General features: G+C 34.9%; 4 protein-coding genes across 6 annotated transcripts; 2 read left to right on the forward strand and 2 right to left on the reverse strand.

The window, feature by feature from the left end:
* The first annotated feature begins 1,214 nt into the window (after positions 1–1,214).
* On the forward strand, positions 1,215–9,197 carry LOC110798140 (dolichyl-diphosphooligosaccharide--protein glycosyltransferase subunit DAD1). Its single transcript, XM_022003292.2, has 5 exons — positions 1,215–1,396; positions 1,485–1,532; positions 7,220–7,307; positions 7,391–7,434; positions 8,873–9,197. The coding sequence occupies exons 1-5, from the start codon at positions 1,313–1,315 to the stop codon at positions 8,954–8,956; spliced, it is 348 nt and encodes a 115-aa protein (XP_021858984.1). The 5' UTR covers positions 1,215–1,312; the 3' UTR covers positions 8,957–9,197.
* A 412-nt stretch (positions 9,198–9,609) lies between these two features.
* On the reverse strand, positions 9,610–16,104 carry LOC110798132 (B3 domain-containing protein LOC_Os12g40080). 3 transcript variants are annotated; one of them, XM_022003281.2, is made up of 6 exons: positions 15,764–16,104; positions 13,994–14,555; positions 13,621–13,909; positions 10,852–10,933; positions 10,238–10,463; positions 9,610–10,094 (listed from the first exon to the last, which is right to left on the reverse strand). In XM_022003281.2, exons 1-6 carry the CDS (start codon positions 15,805–15,807, stop codon positions 9,786–9,788), a joined length of 1,512 nt encoding a protein of 503 aa, XP_021858973.1. In that variant the 5' UTR covers positions 15,808–16,104; the 3' UTR covers positions 9,610–9,785. The 3 variants fall into 3 exon arrangements, with proteins under 3 accessions (XP_021858973.1, XP_056686921.1, XP_056686920.1); XM_056830943.1 differs by lacking the exon at positions 15,764–16,104 and having other exon boundaries at positions 13,666–13,909; positions 13,994–14,731; XM_056830942.1 differs by lacking the exon at positions 15,764–16,104 and having other exon boundaries at positions 13,994–14,731.
* Positions 16,105–18,589: 2,485 nt separating this feature from the next.
* LOC130462469 (uncharacterized) lies at positions 18,590–20,290 on the reverse strand. Its single transcript, XM_056830718.1, has 2 exons — positions 19,942–20,290; positions 18,590–18,958 (listed from the first exon to the last, which is right to left on the reverse strand). The coding sequence occupies exons 1-2, from the start codon at positions 20,066–20,068 to the stop codon at positions 18,693–18,695; spliced, it is 393 nt and encodes a 130-aa protein (XP_056686696.1). The 5' UTR covers positions 20,069–20,290; the 3' UTR covers positions 18,590–18,692.
* Positions 20,291–22,401: 2,111 nt separating this feature from the next.
* On the forward strand, positions 22,402–23,531 carry LOC110798133 (uncharacterized). Its single transcript, XM_056830717.1, has 2 exons — positions 22,402–22,535; positions 22,668–23,531. Exon 2 carries the CDS (start codon positions 22,686–22,688, stop codon positions 23,229–23,231), a length of 546 nt encoding a protein of 181 aa, XP_056686695.1. The 5' UTR covers positions 22,402–22,535; positions 22,668–22,685; the 3' UTR covers positions 23,232–23,531.
* The last annotated feature ends 968 nt before the right edge of the window (positions 23,532–24,499 follow it).

A 24,499-nucleotide genomic window follows, 5' to 3' on the forward strand; every position in this document is an offset into this window, starting at 1 on the left:
TACAAATGGTGTATAATAAATAATGGTGTATAATAAATATGTACATCAAAAAAAAAAAAATGTACATCAGAGTAAAAGTTAACTAAAAGTTACCCCGATATATGTAAAAGTTATCTACTCGAGTATCAATTCTCACGAGTATTTTTTTGGTGATAATTTTTTTAAGACCTTTTGTTAAAAATATACATTAGGTTATTAAAAAAAAATTATCTGTATACTGGAAATAATAATAACATAAATATTGACTTAGTGTTAAAGGTTTAGCCTGAGTACCTCCAGGAAAGATAAGTGAATCAGGGTTTTAGTTTTCCTTTCTCTCCTTTTTCCTAAGGCTATCTTGATCATCATTGACTAACACATTGACCATACATTATCCCACTGTCGCTCAACCTAACCACCAATCCACAAGAACCACCCACATTCAGAACCACTCTGCCATGGAAATTCTAGCTACCACAAATTCTCCCTAACGCCAATAAGAATCGTTCAACCAATTCAACCGCCATCACTCTTCTCACGACTGTGAAAAATGAAAGACTTGTGTCATTCTCTTACCCCTCTTAAAATTTCGAGTTTGTAATAATCCTTAAAAAAATTTAAACCGGGAGACTACAACCTCATATATGAATTAAAAATTAGAAAAATGATAACTAGGAGTATATTGTTCGTGTTAATGCATATTCAATTTGATTGAATTTGAATAAAAAATAGTTTGAATTTGTTGAAATTCGATTAGATTAGATTTCAAACATGGCCTTGATCTATATCAGTGAAATTTATAATTATTTTTCTAGACAAACATGATATTTCCAACAATCGAACTTACCCGATTCACAAAAAATAAACCACTAATAATATTGGTTACTCCCTCTGTCCCTTAATACTCGACCTGTTTTGACTTTTTGCACTATTCACATAATTCACTTTGACCCTATTTTATTTCTAGTATATGAAAATAAATGTTAGTATATAATATATTGTTGACTTCATCTTAATATATATTTTCAAAATATAATATTTTTATAAGTTTTTATAATATGTAGTTAAAGAAATTGTTGGTCAAAGTTGTGTATTGACAAGCGTGTCCGGTCAAAATAGGTCGAATATTAAGGGGCGGAGGGAGTAACTTTATGTTACCGGGTCCGGCCGTCCGGGTGCGCATTACCTCTCATCGGTTTATCTTGACCGACTCTAGTAGAAATGTAGAACCGTCCGTGGGTTCACCAAATCAAAGCGTAGAAAATTAGACCTGACTTCTAATTTCAGTACAAAAGAGAGAGAAAGTAGAGTGAGCAATCAGAGAGAGAAAACAATGGCGAAATCAACAACCAGAGACGCTCAAGCCTTAATCCACTCTCTCCGTTCGGCTTATGCCGCCACTCCGATTAATCTCAAGGTCATCCTTTTCTCTCTACTCATTCTAATTATTCTTCTTCAATTTTGGATTTCTAACTTTTTTTGTTGTTGCAATTGTTGTCCTACAGATCATCGACCTCTACGTCGTTTTTGCTATTTCTACTGCTTTGATTCAGGTATTTCTCTTCTAGATCTGCTCACTGTAATTCCTTGTTTGATTTCAATTGAATTGCATTTTGATGGATTCGATCTACTTGTCAGTCGAATTTTGCGGGCAATTTATTATTAGGGTTTTATGGTTGATTGCAAGGCAGTTGTATGATTTGCGAATGTGATGCTATTTAGCTACGATGGACATTTGATTAATGCATACAAAAGTATATTTTAGTCTGTTATACTTCCTCCATTTCTTTTTAGCTGCAACGTCTTTTAATTTGCAGTCTTCAACGCATGACTTTGAGCTTTGATATTTGCAGTTACGTATTAATGGAAAATATTAGAAATTGATATTTTGAAAATACACATAGGACCAATATTACAAGATCCCACTTGTTGATAATATATGTTTTTCAATATGTATTAGAGTGACGCATGATCAAAGTTTGTAAATTTATTGGCCCTCAAAATGAAAATGCAAGTGATCCAACTGAAAAAGTAACGTAGGAGTATACAATAAAGATAAAAATTAAATAATTGTTTGTTGAGAATGCGATTGGGAATTATTATTTTATTGTGGGTTTTCTTTCCAGAATGTGGGAGAAAAATACTTGATGCACGTATCTATGTTATACTGGTTTGGGTATGCGAGATGTGTGAATAGTCAAAGTAACATAGGGTGAGTAATATTAGGTGGGAGAAGATTAAAAGAAGATAAGATTGACGGGATTACTTATTGAATCTAAGACTTTGCGACAAGAGCCAAATCGAGAACTATTTTAGATTGGCATTGCTTGTGGAATTTAATGTGGAATTTGATGCCAATTGTATTATTGGGAAGATATTGTTGTGGCCAAAGATGAATAGGATTAGGCTCGATGTATTATAGTAGGATGTGAGACCTGGGACTGTGGCGCTAATCTGGAGTTGGTTATTGGCAGTAGCCAGCAGTAATAACCTTTTTTAAGGTACTAAGGGCCATATAGAAGATGATGGAAGCACAATGTTCTTTTTCCAAGTTCCCTGTTGGTTTAATTTTTGCACAAGATATATCATTCCGTTATTGACTTGTAGAGTTGTAGCCTTATGGACTGTCAACGTGTCAAGTTAAGTTCGAGTTGTTTGTCCTGAAAGTTTTCGAAATACTGCAGAAGTTAGATTGTTTGTTGTTAGTAGTCCACTTTCATTTTACTCTGGTGGAATATTAAATGATGGCAATTGCTGATTTTCTGTTAAGTTTTGTATTCTCCTTTCTTCCTCATTCTACGGGCATATCATATGGTATATCCATCACACTTTTCTTCTTACTCCTTTTTTGGGAGGGGGTGAATATAGCTGGAGGCAAATATACCATGTAGTGGGTAAGAGTATGGGTGGTGATTTGTAATATAGTTTCTGGTGTGATCCCTTCAAATAATGGGTCCTGTTTTTTAATTGAATTCCATTCGTTCACAGTTTTGTTTTATCATTATTCGGAAGGCCTGTTTCTCTGGTGTAAAAGTAGTTTCACCAACAAATTCACTTAACTTTGCTTGTAGTTAAAAACTGAAAAAGTTTGTTAGGGAACTTGTGATTAGCCTTTTGAATCGCCTATGCCTATGGTAGTTGATGATGCACCTATAGCCCATTGGAGATTTGGAGTCAGTAAAAGTGCAGGTCACTATAGCATATCTCAAGCCTTTGTTTATGCATCTCTTGCAGGTGTGAATGTGTGATCAGTGAAGTTGTCCTATATGGTTTGGTATTGTGGTTTAAAGGATTGGGAAATTATTTCTTTTCTCCCTTGAAAGTTAAGGATGACATTCCTGTTTGAGAGTGTTAGGAGTATGAAAGTGGTTTCTCCTTCACCTTGGATGTGATCAATAGGCTTACAGTCTGTCACCCCTCAGTAAATTCTTTATTATTAATAATTTAATATATTGGGACGTTGCAAGAAAAAGCTCCTCTTTTCCTTATAGTATAATCATTCATATACTCCCTACCTCTCATATTATTTTCCGCAATAACTTTTCATACAAATTTTAAGAGTGGAATATAGGTGGGTTATCAGGTATGGTAGGTGATGCTGTCATAAAGGGGAGAGAATAATGAAGGGATATGGTAATCAAGTTCTTGTGTAATTTGATTAATATTGCCCCATATCCATATGAATGTTCTAGGTAATGCATTTTACTATTTTGTTTTTCTTATAATTTTCATTGTATCTATTACCACCTATAGACGTGTGTATGTAACCCATACTCCGTATGTGTTTCTCAAGAACTCAAGGTTCATTAACTTGGACAGCCATACGCGATATTTCCTTTAAAGTATACAAACTACATTGCTATTCCGCCAAGGAATTACCTTGCACCATTATGCTTTATACTAGTATTTTGGTATGTAACTATGATAGGCATGTCCTAACTAACAATGTTCATATCATGAATGTCAGCTTTTTACTACAATACACTTAAAATTGGGCTTGGGTTTCTAGCTAACAAAAGGAGTTCAATTTTAAGGTTACAAACTTACATGTGTGTTCCAGCTTTCTTCCCTACGCAATGTTTCTGTACTTTCAGTTTCTTGTGTAAGGAGAGATATGTGTTCAGGGGTCATGCTTGTACAATGCAATTATTCATGATAAGCAACTGGATGGGATTACTTTGGTGGCAATTTTGTGGATTTCCTTTTATCACCGGAGTATGTGTTTTTTTTTTTTGAGGATATTTCCGGTATCAATTCTCACGAGTCTACTGTTTATCCCGCTTTTCCTTATCATCATTTGTTTAATAATTTGTAACCCTTTTTTCCGTTATCAATCTCCCTTTTTCATGATGATTTATAAGGGTTGGAGTAAGCAATTTGTGCCTAATAAATTTTGAGGTTCCCCTGATCCTGTTATGGGCCATCCATAGTTTTAAAAAGTGCGGCTAAGCGCAAAAAGTGTTATGGCGCACGTGAAATCGCTTTTACAACCCCATGTGAGGAAATCTACAAAAGACGCAAAAATGTGCGCGTTTTTATGCTTTTATGCACACACTTTTTGGGTGAGGCACGCTAATTGGTTTTATGACAAAACAAATAATGATTTATTTTAATGACTTTCTTAAAAGCACAAGGCCATGTGATGTGATCTTATTATCCCACGGGCCCACCCCATCTACAAAAGGCGCAAGAATGTGCGCTTTTTTATGCTTTTATGCACACGCTTTTTGGGGTGAGGCGCGCTAATTGTTTTATGACAAACAAACAATGCTTGTTTTTATGATTTATGATTTTCTTAAAAGCATTAGGCCATGTGATGTGATCTTACTATCCCACGGCCCACCCCATCCCCTCTACCACTTTAGCCGGTCAAAAGGACATAGGAGAACGAAACTTTTTCATTTTTTTTATTGTGTTTGCCCACCATCTGGGTAGTAGGTGATGCCCGCTTGTTCACAACTCTCTCTTTGTTATTCCCTAATAGTTCTTTATTTTATTTGTCAGTCGCTCCCAACCCTCTTTGGTTCTTTTTTAAAATGTTTTTAATGCTTTTAATACTTTTATAACTTTTGCCTTGTTACTGTTCTGTAATTTTGAAATCTTTACAATTAATACAAAACAGAAAAAATTTAATATATTTTAAAAAGTGCGCTTCGTATACAAAAGGTGGCGCTTTCGCCCCGCATCTTGCGCCTATGCTCTATGGACCCTTTGCGCTTCTGAGCGCCCGCGCATTTTTAAACTATGGATTCATTTAATTTTGGTAGAGCAAAAAAGCAAAGATGATAATTTGATGCAATTTAGGTTTGTGTTTCAAAGTTCTTTGTGTTAGTGGGCTGTTCAGCCTCATTAATTATTTCCTTGGCACCTCAACCAGAGATTCTTTAAAATAGTATTTGCTTTGTATTAAATTGGGGCGTTCGTATTTTTGTTCTTTTTAAGAGAAAAGTTCTCCTTCATATCTCTTCATTATATAGTATTTCAATTTTTTTTAATCTAAAACAAAGGTGGTTTAGTCTTTTTATTATTTGAGATTATGTTAGTGACTACGAAGGATTGATTTTTAAGCCTTTCGTTTCAGAAAAGTTCCCTGCCACCTCCTCTTAAGAGAGTGGTTTACTTGTGTATGTTTCCTTTTCCCAATTGTCCAAGATATTTCTCCATCCGGTTTTGTCGGAATGCTATGTTTGCTAAGTAGCATATTTCAAGAGCATAAATCATCATGCTGATTTTGCCGTTAAGCTCAACCTTTCAAGTAGGCCCCTTGACACGTGCTGACTAATTTGCCTAGTCCCTTGGCCTAATCACGCATCATGCGCCACTCTCCAAGCCGCAATGCTTAAATTAGTCAAGCTTCGCAAGGATGACACAACTCATAGCGCTTTGGTTTACCTCGTAGCACATCCCCTTAGTGCTAGAGATAACAACGATTAGTTATGCACTCACCCTTGTTGTCTAGCTAGCTGATTATGATGCCCCTCGGTCGTAGAGAACACACAAGCTTGCCCCTCGATCGTAGGGAACACACAAGCTTGCCCCTCACTTGTATGCCCGCACACTCGAATGATACACTAAGTGCCTTGGATTTCTTCACTCATTCTAAGTGTAGGAAAATTAAATGATAGAGAACACAAGAGAGTTTTGGAGAATGATTTACTTGTATTGAAAACTCTATTGATTACAAGTTAACGTCGTGGTGGCTATTTATAGGCCACCATCCACCTAGCCTAGAATATTCTACATCTAGAACATTCTATACAATTTTTTATGCGGAACGACCTACACGGCTCTAGAACATTCCCACTTCCAAGGAAACTTCCTATACAAGGAGGTACCTAGACCGTTCTAGATACTTTACACAAATATACAAGTGTTCCAGATCTTCCCTATCTAGAACCTTCACGAAATATCCAAGTTAGAATGCTCAAGACATCACCGGAGCACTCTAGGACCTCCTGGGCCCATTCTCTACTGACTTATTGCATAATGGGCCTTTGTGGGCCTGATCTGGACCATCATCATCATTGGCCGAATTCTGGTGGGATCCCAAAGTTTCAGCTCATTTGGACTTCGTTTGGTCCCTCGAACGACCCATTATAGATAAGTGTTTGTTCATTAGGAATTTGTGCCTTATCCATAATATTCCTATATGGGGGGTGGGTACTCCACTTGCTCCCAAGCCCACTTGCTGCCTAGCGCCCTGTGCCAGCGCCAATAATGTTGCACACTATGCACCCCAATGCCTCGACCCACTCGACGACCCACATTCCGATCAGCCTAGCCTAGCCTAGCGATGCTCATAGCCGTGCATGCTGCTGCACGCGATGGTGGGAAGGCCATCCGTGACACCCTGCTCTGCCCTACTCCCACCCACCCTCCACAAAAACAAAAGGGGATTGTTTATGGTGGAGTTGAAATTAGATCAGTAATCAATCCTTTGTTTAACCAGGAATCTCTTAAAAGACGGTTGCAGCCACGAGGCCCACGATGATTGGACTTTTGAACCTCTACCTGTGTGTTAAGTTTTTATCTTCTGGTTATTAATGTTGCAAAGCATCATTCCTGCAGGATAGTCAATTTGTTAAGTCTCTGTTATGAAAATTTACCAGAACCTCAGCTAGTATTTTATCTGATATGCTTATTTTGCATGAAATTTACATCCTGTTGTGTTGTAACATAATTTTTTGTTATCATTCGACATTTGTGACACCCTGACACCCTTGTATTGATCTCCAACCAGGTGGCTTATATGGCAACAGTTGGATCTTTTCCATTTAACTCTTTTCTGTCTGGTGTACTTTCTTGTGTTGGTACAGCTGTTCTTGCTGGTATGTCTAATCATCTTATGTTTTCCATTAAGATGTTTTTTTGTCTGCTTTGGAGCCTAAAACCTACTTTTTTTTTTTTGCAGTATGCCTTCGCATTCAGGTGAATAAGGAAAACAAGGAATTCAAGGTATGGTGTCTTGTCCGCAGAATTCTTATTTTGGCGTGCTTTAGTAAAGGATTTGAGTTATCCGACAAAGTAGGAACAACGAAGCCTCTTTTAAAAAAATAAATTAGGCCAGGTTACTGCTAGGTTTAACATTGGCAGTTAATTATTATTATGAATCTTTGTTTCTGTTTTGAAGTTTGATTTATATGGATTAATTTTGGTAGCTACAATTTGGTAACTCATACTGGTGGAATGGCTTTGTAATAAAAAATTTGAGACGCTTATGAGATCGGAATGAAACATCGCTAAACTAATTGGAATGAAGCATTCGTCATGGTCTGAGTAAAAAGGGTTTGGGGAGTTGAAACAGTATGACTAGTTGAAGAAGACTGTTGAAATTGGGGATCTTAAGTGTTAACACTTTGTTCTACGGAATAATTGCCAAGTGGTTACCTCCGTCTTAAATTATAGGCTGTGTTATGGGTTAGAAGTTAGAACTAAGGTTTGCAATGTTTAATCTTTAAATAAATATGTAATGGAGAGACCATGCTTCTCTCTAGAAACGATAACCCCCCTCAAAGCTCCCAAAAGAAAAGCGTACAAACCAGCCCTACACATCCCTCCCCTTCTTACGAGGTTCTAGCTAGCTAGCCCAATCAACCTTTTCCGCTGCTCGTTTAAATCCTCCAAAACTTCTTTCTCATCCTAATCTTGAAAATCTGGGCATCACCATGCTTTGTTTGTCAAAATGTGCACTTGTGCAGTCTTCCAATTTTCTTGCCTCCTTCCATTTGGATTCTCTCTGATTTTTGAATGGGGTGGAAATTTCTTGGCCTATTGAAGCCAGTAGATAGTTTAAAAGTTTTTTTTTTAATAATCTCATAGCTTGAGATTGGATTTCCGGCTCCTTCACTGCTGGTCAGAAGCCGCCACCATTTTCTCACCGTGTATCTGAGTCACCTTAAACTTTTGTAACTGCCCATTCGTCATTATTGTTTATACGGATCTGGGCGAGGAACCTCCTTCATGTTTAATCTTTTCCTTGTTGGGTTTGCCTGTCCTGTTCCCTGATGTTCTTACTCCAGCAAATTTTAGTTGATCGAGGTGTTTACTCCAGCGAATACTTACTGTTAAAATTTTAAGTGGTTGGATGATCTTCCCCGTTAGCCCTCAGATAAATGGTGGTGGAGCATCTGCTTATTAATGAAACCCAGTAGGCTGATTCTAATGTGCAACTTTCTAGCCTTGTAGCAGATAACTAAGAAAAGTCTAGAGTTGAGATTTGGGTTTGTAGCCTGTGCTATTGGATTCATATCGTTGTAAACCAAAATATAAAAACTGTGCTGAATCAATTAAAAAGTTATTGCAAAATCTAATTGGTCCCTCTTATATTTGGTTCCTATGAGTGGATTGCATACTTGATTTCTGATCTTTGTTGAATTTCTATATTTCATTACAGGATTTAGCTCCAGAGCGTGCGTTTGCAGACTTTGTTCTTTGCAATCTAGTGCTCCATTTGGTTATAATGAATTTCCTGGGATGAGGTGGAGCAACTTGGAAAAGATAAAAAGTGTTCTATTTTGTGCTTAAGAGTATACTACATAGGATTAGTTATAGGCGGTTTTCCTGTTTTCTTTTCAGAATCTATATAGACACACTGATTATTGGATGACCAGATGATTATGCAGTAAGACTCAATTTTGCAGGATTATGTTCAAAACCTAAAATCCTTTAATTATTCAAGGATAACAATTTTTCATCCTAGGCTAAATCTGGTAGCAGCATTTCCGAATCAAATCTTGCTGATCATATGGATTGAATTGGAGATGAGGTTTAGTCCCTCCCCCCCCCCCCCCCCCCCTCAGAAAGGACAAAATTATACATAATTATATTTACATTAGTAAATTAATAAGTTAACGAGAATAAATTTGTAAGGAAAATCGATGTCTATTTCCACGATGATGCTAGTTCACCCCAAATTGTCTCATTTTCTTCAAATTTTTTCATACCATCCTATCACCATTTGGGGGGTATCCGGTGGGATGGAAATTTACGAAGAAAAAACACAAGTTTTGACTAAGATTGCATTATCATGGAGATTACAATGTTATTTTCTTTGCAAAATTTTACTTAAATTCATTTTAGTTGTTGACGTTTATTACCGACTAGCAAACAAGTTGTAGTAGTAAGGCAAAATGAAGCAAATACCATTCAAACCTTAATCAAAACAATACCTTGATCTTACACACACCTACATTCTACTTACATACTACATTACTACGTACAACAGAAACTTGGGAATTACAGAAGTGTATTACAAATTCTACTAGTGATCCCAAAAATCATATGCATGGATCACAGAAGCCATAAATTTACTCAACAACTATGGGATTATTGATTGTACCATCTTCCTTTTCCAACAGGATAGATGGAAAGTCGCTTCGTAGGACCTGAACCTTGAACTTAAGGGCATTGTCACTGCATTCCATGAGTTCAAAAATACAAACATCTTTAACCTTGAGCTTGTTGTCATGAACAAATGCTTTCCACCTTTGATCGAACTTCTTATAATGGGCTGCATTTTGACCTAAATAAGCCATCTCCCAACTCCTTTTCCCACGGGTGAGGATTACTGGAATTGTTTTGTTGGCAAGTTTTTGAGTAAAAGTTTTGGGCAATATCTGAAATTCATCAGTGAAAGTTAATTAGCCATGCAATTAGTCATGTTTCATCCTTCTTCTAAATCTAAAGCATTCATATGGAATTTTGCTCCAAAAAACTTAACAAGTTGAAATCATCTATAAAGGTTGGAGAAAAAGCTTACCAGTTGATATTTATTTGTACCACCACCGACATGTGATCTGAGAAGTGTAATATGAAAGAAAGGTTTTCCCGATAACGGTTCAATATCAGTATCATCATCGTCGCATGAGTTTGTAGGCAGTACAAGTTCATCTTTGGTTTCAAGTACAGGATCAACTTCAAATTTGTTTTCAGGTTCAACTTTAACTTCATTCTTTACAAGTGGTTTTGGTCCGTCACTCATTTCTCTAACAGAAAATAAAACATCAATATAATGTACGGAAGGAGTACATGAATATATTGATAGAAAGCACGGAGAACCAAACATAGAATAACAAATTCGTTCACAACACAAAGAACCAAAGATTAAAACATCAATAATCAGGCTAATTAAGTAGGACTACTTATTGGTTACCTAGAACTCTAGAAGCCATGTACGTAGTACTTCGTATCCGTATCTAAGTATCTAGCTACTTTTGACCAATTACGGAAGGAATGTCAATCAATACATACTCCCTCGCAATCCAGCTCATAGCTTAATTGGTAAAGAATAAAGTGTATGGCGTGTCCAGGGTTCAAATCTTAAAAACATAACTTCTTGTAAATCGACTAATTGAGCCACATGCTATGACTTACCTCTTCCACCGTGCTCGAGTTGCCGGGTGAGTTGTCCGGTGGTGGGCCCCTTTCACCTTTTGGATAGACATACTCCTGCCCTCTGCAAATAATTTACTTGTCATAAATCATACTAATTGACATTTTATTTCAAATAACTATTCTTTGGCAGATATTCTCACCAACCAAAATGTTATGACTTGTTCAATTCTTGTCAACATAAAATTTCAATAAATCAAAGTTTAACTGGAGTAGTATTGTAAATACTCTAAAGTTATTACTTTTTCTATCCCTTAAAGATTGTCCCACTACATTATTATGGGTCAAATTTTAAAAGTTTTGACCAAGAATTTGTACTAATCTATAAAAATTATTATGTATTACAGTTATGTGAGATTTTGTTAGATTTATTTTCATGTACATTTTTCACAATATTTTATAATTTTCACTGTGCATAGAGTTGAAAATATTATGTTTTGTGGTTTGCCTTAGAGTAGGAACCAGTGAAAAGTCAAATGAAACAATATTTCAGTGGCGGAGTAAGTAATCCACAAAAATATTTTTTCTTTTTCTTTGAGGAACACAAGCAAATTAAAAGGAGAGTACATCAACTAAAATAAAAAAAAAGATAGAAAATGACAAGAACAAAATACACAGAGTATGTAGAAGTAGAACCCAATTGTTTCTGGAAAATGTGTAATAAATACGAGTACGAAGAAAACAAATAGAGCAAATGGGAATTAGAACCCTAGAAGTAAGAATAAATCAGAATGAGCAAAAAATGTTACCTGGGAAAATGGTATGGATTGCTGGATTTGGTAATTTCTTCCCTTTTAGAGAAACTTAGAGGGAAACTGAAAAGACCCTTCCACTTCTATACTTCAATATAAATGAGGGAAGTATTTTTTTATTGCATGTACCTTTTTTTTAAAAAAATTTCTTACAGGAAAGGCATGCTTGGATTGAGGGTAATGCACTAAGGGGGTAATAAAAGTCAAACGAACAAAAATAAGGTAATTGAAGGTGATGATGAGGGGATGAAGTGGTGGCAAAGAGAATAAGCTAGTGTTGGCAAGAAGAAAATAAAAGGAAAGGGGAAACGAATACCTTCATCGTGGGGGAATAGTTATCCAACATCCTACTAGGGTGATTATTACCCTCACTTGGGGGTAATAACTCCCCCCTTCCTCCCTTCTCCTCACAACACCACCACTATCACAACTTCTCATCACAATTCCACCACACCACCCTCCTTGCAACCACCTCAATTCACCTTCATTGTCCTTTTATTATGGTGGTTTAACTTTTATTACCTCCATAATCCATTACACGCAATCCACCTTAAAATCATATAGCAATAAAGGGAGTAGTCCCTTAGCCTTATTAAGTGATTAACTCTCTCAATATTATTTGGGATTGCTTCAACATCAATTCTTGTCAACATATAATTTCAATAAATCAAAGTTTACTTAAGAGTATTTACAAATACTCAGTATGACAATAAAAATATTACTCCTTCCATCCCTTTAAGATTGTCCCACTATATTGTTATGGGTCAAACTTTAAAAGTTTTGATCAAGAATTTGCACTAACCTATAAAAATTATTATGCTTTTGTAAAGCTTTATTAGATTCGTTTCAATGTACATTTTTGCAATATTTTATAATGTTTACTGTGCATAGAGTTTAAATGTTTTATGTTGTGCCTTAGAGTAGGAAACCCGTGAAAGTCAAATGAAACATCTATGAGTGACTGGGTGAGTAATCCACAGGCAACTTTTTTTGTTTACGAGCACAACTGCACAGGCAAAATTAAAGTAGAGTACATCAACTAAAATAAAAACAAGATAAAAAAAAAGACAAGAACAAAATAAACAGAGTTGAAGTAGAACCCAATTGTTTTTTAAAAATGTGTAATAATACGAGTATGAAGAAAAAATAGAACAAACGTGAATTAGAACCCTAGAACCTAAGCTATAAATTTGCAAGAATAAATCAGAATGAGCAAAAAATGTTACCTGGGAAAATGGTTTAGATTTGGTAATTTCTTCCCTTTTAAAGAAACTCAGAGGAAAACTGAAAAGACCCTTCCACTTCTATAGGAAGTATTTATTTATTGCATGTACCTTTTTATTTTTATTTTTTTACAGTAAATGTTTATTTTCCTTTGAGGTGGCGGAATCCTTTACCGGTACACCTTCTGCCCCTTTTTATTGCGGCAACTTTTGTGTAAGACCGCCTTACCGGAAAGACCACTTTGGTTGGTTCAATTTCTTAACTAATTAGTTACATTACTTAATTAATTGATTCAATTGCTTAACTAATTAATTCCTTTGCTTAACTAATTGGTTTCAGTACTTAACTAATTAGTTCAAGTGCTTAACTAATTGGTTTCATTGCTTAACTTATATGATACCAAAGTGGTCTTTTGTGTAAGACCGCCTTATAGAAAAGTTTGTATTTTTACTGTTTAGGACAAAATGGATCGTTTATGTGGATATCAACCAGCTTAGTTGGTAAAGTCTTAAAAGGGTTGAGTTCAAAACCTGTCTACATCATTTGTTGTCTTGCCCTTTCCCTTTGTAAAACTTAGGTAAATTAAGGAAAAAAAGTGATACGAGTAGCTTTCTTTGAAAGAGATTTTAGCTTATTGATTAATGCACTTCGTCTTTTATAACTGAAACAGCTAAGATCTAGCAAAAACTTTTAGACAAACACCTAAATACAATGAACTAATACACATGCAACCAATCAACCGTTGACAGTTAACATCTAACAGCTTGTAACTAACCTGGGCCATAGTGTGTAATAGTTGATAGTTGAGATGGAAAGTCACCTCTCCGGATTTGAACCTTGATGTTGAGAGAAGTATGATTGCATTCCATGAGTTCAAATACACAAACATCTCCAATGTTAAGTTTGTTGTCCTCAACAAAAACCCTCCACCTTGTGTCAAACCTTTTATGCTTGACTTCCTTTGCATCACCATGATAAGCCATCTCCCAACTCTTTGGGCCATGAGTGAGGATAACTGGGACTCTTTTGTTAGGAAGTATTCGAGTAAAATGTATAGGCAACGCCTGATATCAATGATCATCAAAGGAGTCATTGTTCTATTCTTAACTGAATCCAATTATAAAAAATTGATCGAGAAGAAAGCCTACCAATAGACACGTACAAGTAGCACCACGGCCGAGGTGTGATTTTCCAAGACTTACATGACAGACAGGTTTTCCTGAAAGCGACTCAACTTCAACATCGTCATCTTCCTGCAGGCATGAATCTGTAGGTAGTACAACTTCAACTTCAGCTTCAGCTTGTGGTTCAGATTCATGTATAGCTTCAGGTTCAGGTTCAGGTTCAGGTTCAGGTTCAGGTTCGGGTTTGGATGCTTGATCATTCTTAGTGAGTGGTTGCGGCCCAATATCAACATCATGATCATCCTGCAGGCATGAATCTGTAGGTACAACTTCAACTTGAGCTTGTGGTTCGTGTTTGGATGCTTGATCATTCTTACTCATTGATTTGTCAAGAATTACATGACAGAAATGTTTTCCTGAAAGCGACTCAATATCAACATCTTCCTGCAGGCATGAATCTGTAGGTACAACACCTTGTGGTTCTGGTTCAGATTCATCTATAACTTTGTCTTCGTGTTCGTGTTCGTGTTTGTGTTTGGATGCTTGATCATTATCTGTCATTGGTTGTGGCTCGCCATTCATTTCTCTAACAGGGAAATGCTCATACATCATCAGCATTTCAAGATTTATGAACAATGTAATACATTCAACAACAATAACCATTAACCAAGCAGCAATAAGGAATTCAACGTCTTCTAATTACATCCACACTTTATTCTATTGAATTAATGTGGTTTTGGAAGGGATCTCTCCTTCAAAAGGCTTGGACTAATTCACTACAAGAAAATATATTATTAACATCATGAAATGCAATTACGAGTTTACGACCCGTCACAAGTCTATCGTAATTAGGGGTGTGCACAGGTCCAAAACCAGACCGGAACCGGTAGGACCGGAATTTTCAGAATTCGCGGACCGAGGACCAAACCGGAAAGAATCCGGTCCGGACTGGAAAATTCGGGTCCGGTCCGGTTTTGGACCGGCTTGGACCGGTTTTTTTAATTTTTGCGATTACAATCTTAAACTCAATTTGTTTTTACGATTTTATCTTTTTACGACCTATATTTCTCTTTAAGTATAGCATACATAACATCATAAGCTTAATTTAAAGGAGATAAAGGCCACTGATATACAAAAAATTGCGGGAGGGGATTAATGTATGTGGGCTATAAATTGAGCTATTTTATCTAAAATTAATATTTTTAAAATTATATTCTGGGTCACCAGTCCGGACCGGCAAATTCCGGATTTTGACCGGACCGGACCGAAAAACCGAAATCATGTATTTTCAAGGATCGAGGACCGGACCGGAATCTATTGGTCCGGTCCGGTCCAATTACGGTCCGGTTCCGGTCCAATTTCCGGTCCGGATCGGACCGTGCACACCGGCCGTCTGATTGACTAGCCCCGTCGTGACCCGTGACTTCGTTGGTCCAAATTTATGATTAACTTCCTAAAGTCCAATAACATCATTCATACCCCATCCGTTTTTTATTATTATTCTTCATATTCCACTTTGGGATGTCCCCATAAATTTGTCACATACCTCTCTTTTGGTATGTTTTCCCACTTCCTCTCTATCCCTATCTTCTCGAACCCACTTTACCAATTTATGTGCACAATTTAAACTCAGTTTCAACAAAGTGAAAGTTGTTCAATGCCGACAATAAAAAGAGATGGATGGTCAATCAAATTTGAAAACATGATGAAAGTAAAAAAAAAAAAAAAGAAAAAGAAAAAGCATGCAACAGTAAGAAGAAGAATGAGATTTGAGCCAAAAAATAAGAGGAGTACCTGGAAATCTGGGAGTCAAACACTTCCGGTTTCAAACTGCACATTTTGGTAATTCCTCTCCTTGTAGTGGAAAACTGGAAATAGTGATAGACTGATAGCGATTGTGATAGTCAAAGAAGTAAATTGCCACAGTTGGGAGTGGAGTGGCTTTATTTAATTACTCACTTGCATTTATTTCTTGCATTTCTATTCTGTTTTTTTGTTTGTTCTTGGGAAGTTAAATCACATTTCTTAATCTAATAAATATTGTTATCATTCCCAAAATGTGGTTACATATAAATCTGTCCACTCCAATAGTTAGTGTATTGACTATTGAGATTTGAGGATACATATTTAGGTGAGTTCTACTTCTACCATGGCAAGTTCCAAATCAACTTTATCGTAACATAGTTTCCTAATCTAGGAATTGAAGTTGGGCTGCGTGGTTCTAGCCTAAAAGCACCATCAAGGGTCTTAATGTCTTATTTTAAGATTTTTCTCATATGTTATGTAAGCTTTTTACTAATATTTAATTAATTAAATTTTGTTAAGATTTAGGCCATGTTTAGTTCACCTTATTTCAGGACCTTATTACTTATTTCAGATTTAATCAGATCAGATCAGACCAAACCAGATCAGATCAGAAAAAATAAGTTCAGGTCAGATCATACCAGACCATATCAGATCAGATCAGACCAGATCAGACCAGATTATTATGATGATAATTATTATTATTATTTATATCATTGATTATATTTAATATTTATTACTATTATTGCTTTAATAAAAAAGAATTTTGTTGTCGGTGCAATTAAAACCTATTACTTAAGGCATAAAAAAACATTAACAAAACATTCAAATTCATCATGTCCAAATTAAAACCATTAAGTCCAGATCAGAAACGATATGATTAGGTCATGTCCATATCAAAACTGATTTTTATAGATCAAAACTACTACGGAGTATATATCTAGACCAGAACTGATAGAATAAGATAATATCCTTATCATAACTGATCTGTACAGATCATGTCCAGATCATGTTCAAATCTGTAAAGATCTTGTCTACATCAGATTCAATTCTTACATAACCAATATGTTCAGATCAAAACCGATTTGTACAGATCATGTCCAGATCAGAATCGATATGTCCAGATTATAACTGGTCTAGATATCGACTCTGTACAGATTATGTTCAAATCGGAATTGATCGGCAAAGATCATGTCCATATTAGAATTGATTAATAGTGATCATGACCAGATCAGAACTGGTCTGTACAGATCATGACCAGATCAGAAATGATATGTACAGATGATGTCTAGATCAGAAATGATCTGTACAGATCATGTCCAGATCAGACATGATCTGTACAGATCATGTCCAGATCAGACATGATCTGTACAGATCATGTCCAGATCAGACATGATCTGTACAGATCATGTCCAGATCAGAACTTAACTGTACAGCTCATGTCCAGATCAGAACTGGTCTGTACAGATCATGTTTAGATCAGAACTGATCTGTACAGATTATGTCCAGATCAGAACTGAACTGTACAGATCATGTCCAGATCAGAACTGGTCTGTACAGATCATGTCCAGATCAGAACTAGTCTATAAAGATCATGTCCAGATCAGAACTGGTCTGTACAGATCATGTCCAGATCAGAACTGAACTATACAAATCATGTCCAGATCAGAACTGATCATGTCCAAACAGAACAGATCTGTACAAATCATGTCCAGATCAGAATCGATCTGTACAAATCATGTCCAGATCAGAATCGATCTGTACAGATCATATCCAGATCAGAACTTATATGTATAGATCATAGCCGATCTATCTAGATCATGTCTAGGTCTATCTAATATAAGGAATAGTTAAATCATGAGCAAAGTCAAATAAATAATATCAATATTATAAATTTGTGTAAACATTTATTTTACACGTAAGTCGTTTAATATTAATAAATGTAGATTTTTGTTTAAACTTAATTATGAAGAATCAGATCAGATCAGATCAGATCAGACCAGACCAGACCAGATCAGACCAGATCAGATCAGATCATACCAGATCAGATCAGAAAAAATAAGTTCAGATCAGATCAGATCAGACCAGACCAGATCAGATCAGGAGAAATAAGGTGAATTAAACAGGACCTTATTCAGATTCATCCAAATTTAGTTTTTCACCCCTCGAACTCATTTAAAACATCTTAAATTTAATTATTATTATTTTATTTAACTCATATATTGAGTCTTAAGTTAAGTCTTAGTTTTTCAAGACTTGATTTTATACCTTGTTAAGACTAACTCATTTCAATGCTACAAACTGATATGTCTGATCTTAAGACTGGTGAATCATATGACATGTTAGCAAAATTCAAGTCTTAAGAATTGGCACTGATATTGCTCTAAATTGTTTCAACTTGAACGTATATATACATGTGCGTACAACTTCTCTCCATCCTCTCTCTATGTGGTTTACAAATATTAGACCAGAAATTATCAAATTGAAATTTGGTTATTCCCGTTCCTTTCTCTTTACTTAAGTCTCATTTTTGTTGTGAATTTCAATAAAAGTATATCTTTGAGTGTAGTAAGTACCGTTATGGTGGGTTTTATTCTAGTAGAATTTTGCGAGTATAGTGTAATACAAGTTATTTCTTTAGTAAAGATTTACGCGGGATCAAATGACATGTCAAACTTTAGAGTACAATCAGACGAAAACCATCTTCATCGCGACTATAACAAATCTATAGTTTCAAATTTTATTCTGAATTACTCGGAGCAAATTTAATTTTCTTTTTCTCAATAATCGATATTATTAGTTAGAAAAATCCCATAATAAAACAAAAAGGCAACTACTAGTATGTATATATTCAAAATAAAAGAAAATATACACAATCCCAATCCTCAAATATCACATTATCAAAATTTATATTAAGTGACTACAAGTACGTATTATCATAAGGTGCATTCCTTCCTCTCGAGAGTCCGTATTCTGTCTTAGGGCATGACATCCTACTTTTAATTATACCTTTATATAAAGCCAACCTGTTAAGAGGCATTGTACCTTCAACCCCATTATAGCTTCTTTCACAACATGGTTTCGCCACTTTCGTTTCATATGATTCTTTATCATCTTCAATTCTTGACGATTCTTTTACATTACTTGTCAACCGAATTCTTCTCTTGCATTGACACTTTCCGCATCCTGTAGAAAAGGGAAAATGTCAAGGTGAAGTCCAACCAAACATTTCTACCAACAAAATTATGCATTCACACTTTTCTTTTTACGCATAGCACACCCGGTTCACCGGAGCTTAGCTCCGACTACATCCGGATCCGACCCGTGTCTCACACCTTGCTTATGGTGGGTGAGTCTTTTCATATAGTGCTTTAATTCGTTATTTTCATAACCATAACCCATAGGTGATGATCGAATGCATGCGTTTTCTCTATCAACTATTCCATACTTTATTGCTTAATTTTTCTACTGGCCCCCTTTTAAAATTATTCAAGATCCGTCCATATCTTTCTACTTTTTTCTTTTTTTCTCTACAAGGAAACAAACAAATCAAAAAAACAACTTTTTTTTCCATAATGATTTTCCTTGAAAACTATTTTCCATGAATAGTTTTCTTTGACAATGTTTTCCGTTAAAATAAACGGAGCCTAAAAGAAAATTCCTTAATGAAAATCTCGGAACAAAGGCCATAATCCATAGATAATTATTATCCTTGAAAACTATTTTCCATGAATAGTTATTTTTCTTTAAAAATGTTTTCATTTAAATTAAACGGAGCCTAGAAAAAATAGATTTATGAAAATTCTCGGAACAAAGGCCATAATCCATAGAAATCCCGATCAATAGTATGATTTTTCGAGAGGAAATTAATGAAATTATTCTTTTTAATAAACTATGCGAAGTATATTTCAATAAATATCTTAAATTAATTTGAAATGGTAATATATTTATATACTTCAAGAGCTAATAAATCGATTAACTAGATAGTTTTGTTGTCTATACACATCAAAAGGGTTGTCCTAGAAAAGCGATGATTAGAATTGGGCATCCAACCACTTTAGAAATTTGAAGAAGGAAACTAGTTAGTGACCCGAGCGTGCAGATACATGTCGAAATTTTTTTGCATGGAAAAGGACATTAACAAGCATTAGATTTAATTAAAAAATTACCAACTTCAAAGTCAATCCTCCTCATAAAATCTTCCACAAGGCGTTTGTGAAGTTGGAGTGCAAGGAGCGCTACACTTCCTGAAACAGCAAAAACTGCCATGAAACCCATGCTTGTCGACCCATCCATATTTTCCCTCGTTTATCTCTCTGATCCCCAAAGAGATGATTTACAATCAAATTCAAAACATTACCAATTTACCATAGATAATGAATAATTTAGAAGAGATTAATTAAGGAGGTGAAATGAGAAAAGCATGGTGACAATATTATATTATGTGTCATGGAAAGTACATTAATTATATTTTAAATAACATGCATTATTAGAGGAAGGAATTAAGAAAACAATTTTGATTGTTTTCATTTTTAAGATCTCTCTCTTTCTAATAAAAGGGTTGCTAACTAAATGTAGGTATTTTTTTGTTTCTTTTTTTTGGCAAATATTTCAAAATTAGTAGTTAGAAAGTTAATTAGTGGCTTTCCCTCAAAAAAGTTAATTAGTGGCTTTCCCTCAAAAAAGTTAATTAGTGGCTTGCATTAACCTACGACAAAAAAAAAAACTTTAAAGTTGTGAATCTCATTGGATTGCTACGGAGGAGAAATACCTTAAAACTAATGCCCTGTTCGGCAAAACTACTCCTAAAGTTGTGAACTTTTTTATGAATCAATATGGCTTAATGAAATATAAATACGGCAAAATAATTAAAAAGTACTAATGCAGTTATGCAGATGATATATCTAATTTTGCGTAGAAGATAAAATCATAACTTCAAACATCTTTATTAAACATATATAATAAATTATACGTAGTATATATTAATTTAACAATGTTTACCTAGGGAATGTTTGGTATAAGCTTAAGAAAAGAAATGGAAAGAAAATAAATAAGAATGGCAAAGGGTAGTGTTTGTATTGCCAATATTAGTTGTTTGGTATATCTTAGGAAATGAATCACTTGTAATAAATCGTGAATGGAGGAGGGTAATAATTTTGTTACCATATAGTATTATGAGAGGTGCCAAATGGTGGTAATGGTTACCCTTAGGAAATTGATTGTGTTACCACTCCTTTCATACCAAAGATCAACTAGCAAGTGATAATAGTTAATTGATTCCATTTTCATCACTTAAAAACTTTATACCAAACATTCTCTTAGACTTTTACTACATCTGTTTCAAAGATCTTTACGGTTACTATTTGCACAAGTATTAAGACAAAAGTAGAAAAATTGGTTGAATATAATAAAATATGGATAAAGTAAGAGAAATAGGGCGAGTATAAGAAAGAAAAATGAACAAAATAAGAGAAAGTAAGTGAAAACTGTAAATATTATGGGGGTAAGAAGGGTAAGCTAGTAAATTTTCATGTCCAAAAATAGATTAAAACAAAGTGTAAGAACATTATGAAACAGACTAAAACGAAAAATGTAAAGAAAATTTTGAAACGGGGGTAATAACATTTTAGGAAATACTCCCTCTGTTCCATAATGTTCTTCATGTTATATGGTCAAAGTTTAAAACTTTGACCGTAACTAATAGTATGATTAAGAGTATAAATGTTAACTTGTGGGGATATCATTGGATTCGTTTCAATATAAATTTTCTAAATATAATTTTTTTTATAATTTTACTAATACGAAATTAAAATTATTATCGGTCAAAATAGTACATTGGAGACTGCGCATAATGAAAAAGTGAGGAACATTATGGAACGGAGGGAGTACGTACATTTGTTATTGTCGATAGGTAGCTCTTGGGGATCTATATCTAATCTAAATCTAAATGTATAAAAAGCCTTGCGTTTATCCAAAAAATTGGCATATGCATATGATAGATCGGGCGACTACTCTAAAAACTAAGTACCCCGTACTCGTATAAGAAGCTTGAAAATTATTAGATGTACTTGGATGCACTGTATATCCAATGGTGTTTTTATGTTTATTGGTGATCTTTACCATATTTTCTCGTTATATGTACGGAGAAAATATAAGTGAGTGCACCGTGCACCCAGATGCATATAATATGCTCTATAAGAAGCTAGGTGAAAGTTAAGACATTAAGGTGTTCAGTGATAGGTCGTGCAATAAAAGTTAGGTCCTTAATTTCCAAACAAGTTGTTCTTCATAATTTATACACATAATTATTTTTTTTGAAAGATTATCATTTATCATTGTTTATTCAACTTAGTACATAGAGCTAATTATTAAGTGGGAGAATGAATGAACATCCTAATTAAATTTCATAGAGTTGATTATTAATGATACTATTATTCTCCTTAGAAAATACCTTAATTACTTTGATAGGTCTATTCCTAATTTGCCAACTTTTTTATCCTTAAATTGTTGTGACATCAGTATTTTCCTACCGTGATCATTAACCACCACTAGAAAATAGGGGGAAAACCTCTAAACATATACGGAGTAATATATTAACACTCCCCTTTTTTCTGGATATTTTGCCTAATTTTAACCAATTTATGATACTTTTATTCTTACCCTGCCAATAACCGTTCTTCCAGGAGCTCATTTTCAATCCTCCCCTCACAGTCGAATCTCTTTAGGTCCGTCTGTGAGGGGAGCTATCTACTTTTCCATTAAGGTTATTTTTAAATTTTCTTAATTTCCACTACCTAGCTCCTGGAAATTTTTCAGGAGTTGGGGAGGGAATTATTAATTTTTACATACGTACTAATTATTACAAGGAAATTGATTTATTTTTATTTTGTAATAGAGTATTATTTGATACATTATGACTCAAAAGAAGATAATCCTACGATCAAGGTCAATGAAAAACAGGAGGAAACAACAACCTCTCTTGCAACCATCACCAACCAACGGGAGACTGGCGGAGATGGCCGGAGGCACCACGGCGGAGTGCGCCGCGGTGTGGTGTTGTTGTCCTTGCACATTGGTCAATTTGCTTGTGCTTGTCGTATATAAGGTCCCAACAAGCATATGCAAAAAAGCGCTAAGAATGCGAAAGAGGCGGCAAATGATGAAAAATGGTCTCCTTCCGATCCCATCATACACCGGTTCAAGTAGGGGAACACTGACCCCGTGTCGGTGCAACACCCCTTTTGAAGGGATAATGGAGAATCGAACCGAGGGCGAGGATGTGACAGCGGTGGTGATGATGGGTCGTCATGGTTATCAGGTGAGTTGCGGCAGTGATGAATTAGACATTATAATGGATAAGGAATTGATGCACTTGGAAGAGGAAATGTGGGATAAGTTTTATACTACTGGCTTTTGGAGAAGCCCTTCCCAAAGAGAAATAAAGAGTCAACAACATTGATTTTTTGGTCCTTTTTTTGTTAGCTGGTCTTTTTTTTTTTTTATATAGAAGACTTCCTATTTTTTTATGTAACTCTAATTTTTCCTTTATCTTTAATTAGTTTGTTTTTGGGTACTTAATTGTATTTTAATTAATGGTTTGGGTTGGGTAAGGAAGATATGATGATTTAAGGGTAATTTTTATTTTTTGTTATTCTCTCTTATTTTTATTATATTGTGAATGGATCGAGTGGGGTTGGATTATGGTTGTTAATTAAAGAAATGAGTGTATATATAGTATATCATACAATTGCGGAGCCAATTTTTTTTAATTAGGTGTCGATATTATGTATAATTACATGCTAAAAAGTACATATTTATTTTTATATTTTGACATATGAGTATGGTTTGAAAGTTTTTTTTCTTTTCTTTGGGGTGTCGGTAGCCAACACGTGCACCTCATTGGTCGCCATTGGTGCATGTCATATCATGCAAATTGAAGTACATTTGCATTGTATTTTTTTTTATTTTTTTTGACATAAGCTTAATCATACATAAATTAAAAGGTTCAAACTAAAACAAGATACACTAGTCGGCCATTTACAACCCTTAGATGAAACAAACTAATAACATGAGCATTACTTGCTCTTACAAACCAAAGTTTAAAAGCCAACACTAAAACAAACACTCTTGTTGTTGGCCCTTGAATGTCGGAATCACTAAGAGCTGAGCTATTTGAAATAGCCTCTCACACAGTCGTCCTTCAAAGAAAAACCATTGAAAATGTTGCGTAAATCGTTAACAATCCCTATAAATAGGACAATTATCTTTATTTTCTAAACTTCTTCTCGACTACAGACATGATAACTATTTCTGATGGTCAATACAACTTGTTTCGTGTTTGATCTAGGAAGGATGTAGCCAAAGATAATTGATGTAAAGTATAATTTTGGTACATACTTCATATATTTATTACTACATCTAAATATGTGGAATGCATGTTTCAAATTTCATGGAACATGAACAACAATCATTTTAAAAAAGAGTACGTAAAAATTAAGAGGATTTTATATATATATTTTAAGTGGATACAAAATTCTCCATGAATATAATTTATTTGTATAATAGGAATCGATATTTGATTGTGTGCCTAACCGGAAAACACAAATTATTGTAAAAGAGCGCCTAATCGTTAATAAACTTTGAACTTATATGTCACATGCATGCATCATCCTCCTCATCTCCAACTCCACAAGTACTAAAAAAACCAAGCATGGTCACTCTTTTTTA

Source organism: Spinacia oleracea, chromosome 6 (assembly GCF_020520425.1).
Source record: "Spinacia oleracea cultivar Varoflay chromosome 6, BTI_SOV_V1, whole genome shotgun sequence".
In the NCBI taxonomy this organism is placed as follows: Eukaryota; Viridiplantae; Streptophyta; class Magnoliopsida; order Caryophyllales; family Amaranthaceae; genus Spinacia; species Spinacia oleracea.

Excerpts from the sequence above, each read along its gene's own strand:
- LOC110798140 (XM_022003292.2), top strand. The coding sequence starts at position 1,313 with ATGGCGAAATCAACAACCAGAGACGCTCAAGCCTTAATCCACTCTCTC. Across the intron at positions 1,397-1,484 it reads CCACTCCGATTAATCTCAAG|ATCATCGACCTCTACGTCGT; the intron begins GTCATCCTTTTC and ends GTTGTCCTACAG. Across the intron at positions 7,435-8,872 it reads AGGAAAACAAGGAATTCAAG|GATTTAGCTCCAGAGCGTGC; the intron begins GTATGGTGTCTT and ends ATTTCATTACAG.
- LOC110798132 (XM_056830942.1), bottom strand. The coding sequence starts at position 14,632 with ATGGTTATTGTTGTTGAATGTATTACATTGTTCATAAATCTTGAAATG. Across the intron at positions 13,910-13,993 it reads CTACTTGTACGTGTCTATTG|GCGTTGCCTATACATTTTAC; the intron begins GTAGGCTTTCTT and ends CATTGATATCAG. Across the intron at positions 10,934-13,620 it reads TATTACACACTATGGCCCAG|AGGGCAGGAGTATGTCTATC; the intron begins GTTAGTTACAAG and ends AATTATTTGCAG.
- LOC130462469 (XM_056830718.1), bottom strand. The coding sequence starts at position 20,068 with ATGGATGGGTCGACAAGCATGGGTTTCATGGCAGTTTTTGCTGTTTCA. Across the intron at positions 18,959-19,941 it reads GAGGATTGACTTTGAAGTTG|GATGCGGAAAGTGTCAATGC; the intron begins GTAATTTTTTAA and ends CCTTTTCTACAG.
- LOC110798133 (XM_056830717.1), top strand. The coding sequence starts at position 22,686 with ATGACTCAAAAGAAGATAATCCTACGATCAAGGTCAATGAAAAACAGG.